Here is an 8,195-nt window from a genome sequence, read left to right as displayed (position 1 = left end):
TTTGTATCTGAGCACCAAAAACACTATTCTGAAGAAATATGATGGACGTTTTAAAGACATCTTTCAGGAGATATATGACAAGTAAGTACAGTTTTTTTTGTTTGTTTGTTTGTTTCCTTTTCTCTCAAGTAAGCTGGTATTTATCATATAGAATTTGCATCTCCCTATCTTTTTGATTCTGGGACAAATCAAGTAAAAATTGTCACTATCCCATAAAGATAAGGGCAAAACTGAGATTTAAGAGGAGTGAAACAAAACCATTCTGATTGCTTTCAGAAGATAAATGTGCTCTTAAATAGGGGTTAGTGTTTGAATAAAAGTGCCCTGTTACTGATAGAAAGGTCTGATTTTTCAAGTGCATGAATTTCTGAGTCAGACCCATTTCCATTCTTTCTGAAGCTCATTGTTATAATTTAAAATTCTGTTGTAGTGCAGTCCTTTGAACTTAAGTCTAAATTTATAACAACTTCGAATGCAGGAACATATGAGGTGAGTATATGTTAACTTTCAAGATGACGTAACTTCCTTTTAGGTGCAAGTGTTCAGACCAGGACTTGGATTTTAGATGAGAAATCTTTCCTGAAGCATTTTGATTTCTCATCCTGCTACCCATCTATACTAAGCTTAAAAACTATCCTGGAATAAATCTAGTTTCCTGAATAATATCAAGCAGTAGAATAGTGTCTTTTTTCTTTATTATACCCTTAAAATAAGCAAATCTTGAGAATCTGATCAGTAGCATATTGAGAACTGTGAAAAGTAAAGTAGTAGTTGGAATATTCTACTGTCTCATTTAATCCTTACACCTTCCCCGCAAGGTGGGTAAAAAAAATCACTCTTATGGATAACTAAATTGGGGTTTCACAGCTAGAAATTGGGCAGGGATTTGAGCCTGTGTCTGTCAGATTCTGAAGTTTGTGTTGCTTCTATTAATACTAAAAAATACTGTGTCCTTCTCCCACCCCCTTTGAGAGAAGCAAATGATGTCCTAACAAAACAAATTTTCTTTTTTATTGTTCTCTTTTCTCTACTGTTTCTTAGGCAGTACAAACCCCAATTTGAAGCCCAAAAAATCTGGTACGAGCATAGGCTCATCGATGACATGGTGGCTCAGGCTATGAAATCAGAGGGAGGCTTCATCTGGGCCTGTAAAAACTATGATGGTGATGTACAGTCGGACTCCGTGGCACAAGGTAAGGAGCCAGAGGGCCAAATGGAGGTGGAGCTTGGCCTGCAGCATTTGGGTCATTCCACCTTCGTTCTCCAATTTCGGAAGAGGGATTTTGTAGCCCTTTGTTGTAAAACGGTGCAATGTTAGAGCTGCAAGGCATCAAGGTCCATCACCTACTCTGACAGATAAGGCAATTTATCTCAGACTGGCAAGTAACTTTACTCAGGGTCACATGGAAAGTAACTGAGTGGATTGACACTCCTGGCTCCAGCCTATCTGGTCTGAAAATTGTTCCCTTTCTCTACCCCCATTTTCCTTCTGATGAGAATGTAAAAAACCAGGGCACTCTGGCAAGGAGGGGTTAAGTGAGAGTCCTGGATTGTCTAATAACCAAGGCGGGTGGGGGTCTCCAAGAGCACATTCATGGGGCAACAGGCCCTAGTCATGACTCTCTGCCGGCCTTGAAGGCTGTTCCAGTACTATATAAAACAAATGTGTTCACTACTTAGCTTTAAACACAAAGAAGTTGAGCAAAGAAGCACAGAGCTATTCACAGAAATTCTAGGAACCAGGGGTTTCAGGCCTGGGATAGGGACCAAATCAACAGAAGCTCTCCCTTCCCTGATTTCCTCAGTGCCAAGTCTTCTTCAATTTCAGTTACCCATGCTAGCTGTGTAAACTTGAATCTCCCCAGATGGATGTTTGTGTTAACTTTAATTATGTTTGCTTTTCCCCAGGAAGTACTTTTTTCTCTCTCTTATAAGTGTTAAGTGTCTCCTATCAGTGTGAAAGGTAACTTTTACGTCAGATAAATGAGTTACACAACTCTCTTTTCCTGCCTTCTGTTTATCTAAGTCCTCACAATCATTTGTACTGCATGCAACAGAGAAAAGGAGTGATGCTTTGTGATAACTCCATGGTGGATAAGGAAAACTATTCCTTGAAATCAGAGTTCTGGGAAAGGGACCCAAGCTATTCCATTATTTTTAAATATCCTCATGGCAATAAGAAGAGAATATTTAGAGAAATATTTCAAATGTAAATGTCAAGTTATGGAGGTTCAAAGGTCTTGGAAATAAGATTTCTAAAGCACAGCGTGCAATAGTGCACTGAGAAGAGACCTGGACCAGGGCTCCCTGTCTGCGCAGAACCTGTAGGTAATGTGACCTCAAGGCAGCTAAACAGATTAACAGCAAGGCCAGGCGCGGTGGCTCAAGCCTGTAATCCTAGCACTCTGGGAGGCCGAGGCGAGCGGATCGTTTGAGCTCAGGAGTTCGAGACCAGCCTGAGCAAGAGCGAGACCCCGTCTCTACTAAAAAGAGAAAGAAATTAATCGGACAACTAAAAATATATAGAAAAAACTAGCCGGGCATGGTGGCGCATGCCTGTAGTCCCAGCTACTCGGGAGGCTGAGGCAGTAGGATCGCTTGAGCCCAGGAGTGTGAGGTTGCTGTGAGCTAGGATGACGCCACGGCACTCACTCTAGCCCAGGCAACAGAGTGAGACTCTGTCTCAAAAAAAAAAAAAAACGGATTAACAGCAGCGCTGTCCTTTCATTCATTCTTCTCCAGAGACTTGGACTTTCGCCATTTTAATTGTATTCTCAGTTTTGACAATGGTACCAGCCCATGTCTACTGACAGTAATAGACAAACTCAGCATGGGTATGGTCGTGAACTTATCTAGTCAATAAATATTTGAGTATCTACGAAGCCTCAGACCACACAGTGCTATGGAAGGAATTACTAATCCCACATAGAAATTTGTGCTAATTGTACTCAAAAATGACTGAAAAAAAAAATTATAGTTAATCTACTTAATCTCACACCAAAATAAAAAAAAAATGTAGCAGCCTATTATAAATTTACATCAGTAACTTCTCAGGTGCTCTTGGGAGGTAGCAAAAATTGAGAAAAGGGTTCTATGAATTCAAGTGTAAGAGAGTGAATGAAAGAAGAAAAATTAGTTGCATGGACTTATAACGTGGTTCTCTGAACAGGAAACCACAGAAGAGGATTGTTTTGTCGAGGGTCTTAAAGAGAAAAAGAAGGGCAAGTGGGATATTCTTGAATCCAACCCACCCATCCTGTGTTTGGGTTTTTTTTTTTTTTTGAAACAGGATCTCATCCTGTCACCTGGGCTAGAGTGCAGCGGCGTCCTCATAGCTCACTGCCATGTCAAACTGCTGGGCTCAAGCAATCCTCCTGCCTCAGCCCCCAAATAGCTGGGACTACAGGTGCATGCCACCATGCCTAATTTTTTTTTTTTTTAATTTTTTTGTAGAGGTAGGGTCTCACTGTGTTGCCCAAGCTAGTCTTGAACTACTAGCCTCAAGCGATCATCCTGCCTCAGCCTCCCAAAGTACTAGGATTACAGGCATGAGCTACTGTGCCCAGCCTTAACTGCCTTTCTTCCCAATCCCAGCAAGTATATTAGCAGCTTGAGGGCAGAAGACAGCTCTCATTCATCTTTATTTCCCCAGAATAACAGAATGTCTGCATATAAGAATAACAATAATATACTGAGCTCTTTCTATGTGGCCAGTACTATTTAAGGAATATGAATATACTTTTCATATGTATTTATGAATATATATATATTCATCTAATGCTTTAACAATTCAGTGAAGTAGGTGCTTTTATTATTCTTCTTTTTTAGGTAAGAAAATTGAACACAGTAACTATGGAGTCACAACACTAGGGTGAAATACATGCAGTCAAGCCCCTGAGCCCTCCATCACAGAGGAGGTGTCCCTGAGATAAGTGAGGAAAAAGTACAGCCTTTCCAGGTCCTTTGACTCTGACATCTAGAGCAGGGACTCTGCTGTCTAAACAGCAGAAGAATTTTTTTTTTTTTTTTTTTTTGAGACAGAATCTCACTTTGTCAGCTGGACTAGAGTGCTGTGGTGTCAGCCTAGCTCACAGCAACCTCAAACTCCTGGGCTCAAGCAATTCTCCTGCTGCAGCCTCCCGAGTAGCTGGGATTACAGGCACACGCCACCACACCTGGCTAATTTTTCTATTTTTAGTAGAGACAGGGTCTCGCTCTTGCTGAGGCTGGTCTCGAACTCCTGACCTTAAGCGATCCTCCTGCCTCAGCCTCCCAGAGTGCTAGGATTACAGACATGAACCACCGTGTCCAGCGGCAGAAGAATTATTGATGACTCCATGTGTTCCATATACTTTGTTTTCCAAGACCTGTCAAGATTGAATCATTTGCTCTCTGAGAGACCCAGTGCACTTCATGTAGTTGAACCTAGTGCTTCGTGCTCTGCCATCTATAGGTTATGGCTCTCTTGGCATGATGACCAGTGTGCTGATTTGTCCAGATGGCAAGACAGTAGAAGCAGAGGCTGCCCACGGGACCGTAACCCGTCACTACCGCATGTACCAGAAAGGACAGGAGACGTCCACCAATCCCATTGGTAAGATGGTGTTTACTTCTACATTGGTTTCCAGTCAGAGAGTGCTCTCCAAAGAGACTCAGTGTTTTGTGTGCAAAGTCATCACCGAATAGCTGATTTGTTCTACTAATAACAGCTATTTTAATATGCCTCTTAAAATACACAATATATGTATGTGTGTTTCTATTTTGTAGGAGAACATAGGTTACAAAGAAGAATGTTATCAACAGGCCTTTTCCTTTACTTCTGGCGCAGTGAAATGTCACATAAGGCTACAAATCTAAAAGCTACTTGGGTAGATCCTTCCAACAAGGTTTCAAGGACAGAACTTTAAAAAGAGATTACAGCCTGGAAAGAGGAGACCAATATAGACAAGAGATAGAAGAGATGGTGACCTCTCTCAAATTAGTAAATGCCTTAAGCTGCAAGCACTAGCACTACACTGTAAAAATGCACTTTCTTTTAAAGTTTCTATTTGGTAAAAAATATTTCCAACTCTCCTAAAACTTCTAGCTCATATGGATAACATCTAATGAAGTCTATCACCTAAACAAAAGCTATTTTGTTTTGGGGTATTATGACACATTTGGGAATCCTATAACTGGGATGATTGGAGTGTTGTTGTTGTTTTCCTCTTTCAGCTTCCATTTTTGCCTGGAGCAGAGGGTTAGCCCACAGAGCAAAGCTTGATAACAATAAAGAGCTTGGCTTCTTTGCAAAGGCCTTGGAAGAAGTCTGTATCGAGACCATTGAGGCTGGCTTCATGACCAAGGACTTGGCTATTTGCATTAAAGGTTTACCTAAGTAAGTATAAGATGCCCAAACTCTGTGGTCAAATTACCACTTGTGCTCACTGGGCTCAAACCATCAGTGCTTTTTGGAATTATATGAATTGTTATTCATCATCTAGTTCAAGGGTCAGCAGACATTATCTGTAAAATTGTGAACATTTTAGGTTTTGTGGAATGTACAGTCTTTTTGCAGCTACACAACTATTCAACTTTGCCTCTGCTGTTGTAGCAGGAAAGCAGTCATAGACCAGTCCAGAAAGGAATGGATATGGCAGCATCCCAGTCAAATTTTACGTTCAAAACTAGGTTGCGGGCTAGATTTGGTCCATCACCAGGCTGTGGTTTGCTGATCTCTCATGTAGTTGACAATCATTGAATGATAAGGTTCCATTTAATTTTAAGGAGAAAATCATAGACAATTAGAAATAAGGGGACCTCACAGGCTATTTTATTCCACTCCTTTATTTTCTTTAACTTACAGATGAGAAAAGTAAGCAGCACAAGTATAAGATGTCCAGTTTATTTTAATTCCTTTCTTAAGTATCTGTAACCATCAGTCAAATATTTGAGGGCCCATGTGTTGCCCAGGTTTTTTCCAAGAACATGGTAGCCAGTGTTCCAGTTGGATTAGCTGCTAATCAGAGATTCCTCCCTCAAAGTCAGAGTTAGTTACTATCACCCACCTCAGGAAACACTACTAAAATTTGACACTAATACCATGTCCCAACCAGTGTGTCCCCAGAAATATCGGTTAGGGTCAGTATAGCCCAGTGATGGGGATATACTCAGTCACTACATGTTTCTTAAATTTCCAGCAAGAAAACAATGTTTGAAATGTTCTTATCAGTTAATACCTTTGTAGCCTATTTGATAGGCATCTATCAGCAGGATTATGTTAGCCAGTCCATTGTCTTCTTGTTCTTACGTAGAACCCTGATAGAAGTAAGAGCATTAAAACTTTTTGTGAGGAGGCCAGGCCCGGTGGCTCACGCCTGTAATCCTAGCACTCTGGGAGGCCGAGGCGGGCAGATTGTTTGAGCTCAGAAGTTCGAGACCAGCCTGAGCGAGAGCGAGACCCCATCTCTACTAAAAATAGAAAGAAATTAATCAGACAACTAAAAATACGTAGAAAAAACTAGCCGGGCATGGTGGCGCATGCCTGTAGTCCCAGCTACTCGGGAGGCTGAGGCAGAAGGATTGCTTGAGCTCAGGAGTTTGACATTGCTGTGAGCTAGGCTGACACCACCCCTGGCACTCTAGCCAGGGCAACACAGTGAGACTCTGTCTCAAAAAAAAAAAAAACTTTTTGTGAGGACATGAAACAGTTTGTGGGAAAGTGGGTACAGTTTGGCTGTACCCTGAATGAGTTTTGTTATCTATAAGAATGAGGAAGAAGAAGTGGGATGATTTTGGACTCACCAGCATTGATCTGAACTGAAGCTCTGTGATAGTTTCACCCTCAACGCTATGTGGCAAGAAACCTACCGTGAATGTGGATGTAGATAAGCCTTCCCCTCAGGCTGCCGAGAGAGCTTGAGTCCTGAGCCTGAGTCATCCCCATGAGCCTTGAGCACATTGTAGATTCGTGGCTTGTTAACATTAATGAATTTTCTTCCAGAAATAAATAGAATTTAAGTAGCATTTCTAGGACTTTTCTCCTACCTGCTGCTATATCAGAGACAAACTAAATTTTCTTCTTTTTTTCCTCCCCTGTTAGCGTGCAACGTTCTGACTACTTGAATACATTTGAATTCATGGACAAACTTGGAGAAAACTTGAAGATAAAACTAGCTCAGGCCAAACTTTAAGGTCATACCTGGGCTTAAGAGGATAAATGTTTTTTGGAAACTAGGTCCACAGGTTTACATTTTTCTGTATAACACTCAAGGGTAAAGGCAAAATCAATTTTGTAATTAGTTTAGAAGCCAGAGTTTATCTTTTCTATAAGTTTGTAGCCTTTTTCTTATACATATAGTTATTGCCATCCTCATGAATGTGGCAGGGGAATTGTTTTAAATTTTGTTTTATTTTCTAGTAATAGCCTAGAAATTAGGTTAGTACTTATTCGTATTCACTGTCACTTTTTCTCATGTTCTGATGTAAATGACCAAAATCAAGAGTGCTCAAAAGTGTAAATGATAGCCACAGTTTTGTTCCCTAAAATATGTGTAAAATAGAAACTCACTCCCTTGCCCTCTTGTCCATGACCTTGGGCACTCGGGTGTTTTGGTGTTACAGATGTCCCATTACGTGAGGTAGAACTGTACATTCAACTTGCACATGATTGGAACAAAGTATGAGTGCAATTAAAATGTGTTGAAGACATTGCTGTCATTTTTGTGAAGAGCTTGTTGAATGTTTCCAATATATTGAGGCCACCGGAGAGTTTGGAATCCAGAATAAATACTACCTGCAGGTTTGTCCTCTGTTTTGTCTCTTCCTCCCCCTGGCCTGGCCTGAACATTATGCTACCCTAAGTAGCATATTTCATCCAAGTGCAATAATGTAAGCTGCATCTTTTTTGGACTTCTGCTGGCCTGTTTCATTTCTTTTATATAAATGTGATTTCTCAGAAGTTTAATAAACACTATTCTAGTCCTGTTCTTCATCTGAACTGTTAATTTTAATTAAAATCAAGTGCTAATGACTATTGTTCTGAGTTTTTATTTATTTGATGCATTTATATGCCAAGCACCATACTAGCTGTAGGAATTTTTTTTTTTTTTTTTTTTGAGACCACCAACTTTGTTCTTTTTCTCAGGGTTGTTCTGGCTATTCTGGGCACTTGAATTTCCATATAAATTTTATGATTAGCTTGTCAATTTATGCAA

At 40.4% G+C, this 8,195-nt stretch overlaps 1 protein-coding gene across 1 annotated transcript in view; it reads left to right on the top strand.

The window, feature by feature from the left end:
• IDH1 (isocitrate dehydrogenase 1 (NADP+), soluble) overlaps positions 1 to 8,016 on the top strand; it is a 20,793-nt gene extending 12,777 nt beyond the window's left edge. The window contains exons 6-10 of the mRNA XM_012661208.1: positions 2 to 81; positions 1,042 to 1,193; positions 4,454 to 4,594; positions 5,215 to 5,377; positions 7,082 to 8,016. Of these exons, the coding sequence (XP_012516662.1) occupies positions 2 to 81; positions 1,042 to 1,193; positions 4,454 to 4,594; positions 5,215 to 5,377; positions 7,082 to 7,172 (627 nt within the window). The 3' untranslated portion in view covers positions 7,173 to 8,016. The remainder of the gene's footprint in view (position 1; positions 82 to 1,041; positions 1,194 to 4,453; positions 4,595 to 5,214; positions 5,378 to 7,081) is intronic.
• Positions 8,017 to 8,195: the final 179 nt, after the last annotated feature.

The sequence above is a fragment of the Propithecus coquereli genome, unplaced genomic scaffold (genome assembly GCF_000956105.1).
Source record: "Propithecus coquereli isolate 6110/MARCELLA unplaced genomic scaffold, Pcoq_1.0 Scaffold70, whole genome shotgun sequence".
NCBI lineage: Eukaryota > Metazoa > Chordata > Mammalia > Primates > Indriidae > Propithecus > Propithecus coquereli.
This window is presented reverse-complemented; position numbering and strand designations above follow the sequence as displayed.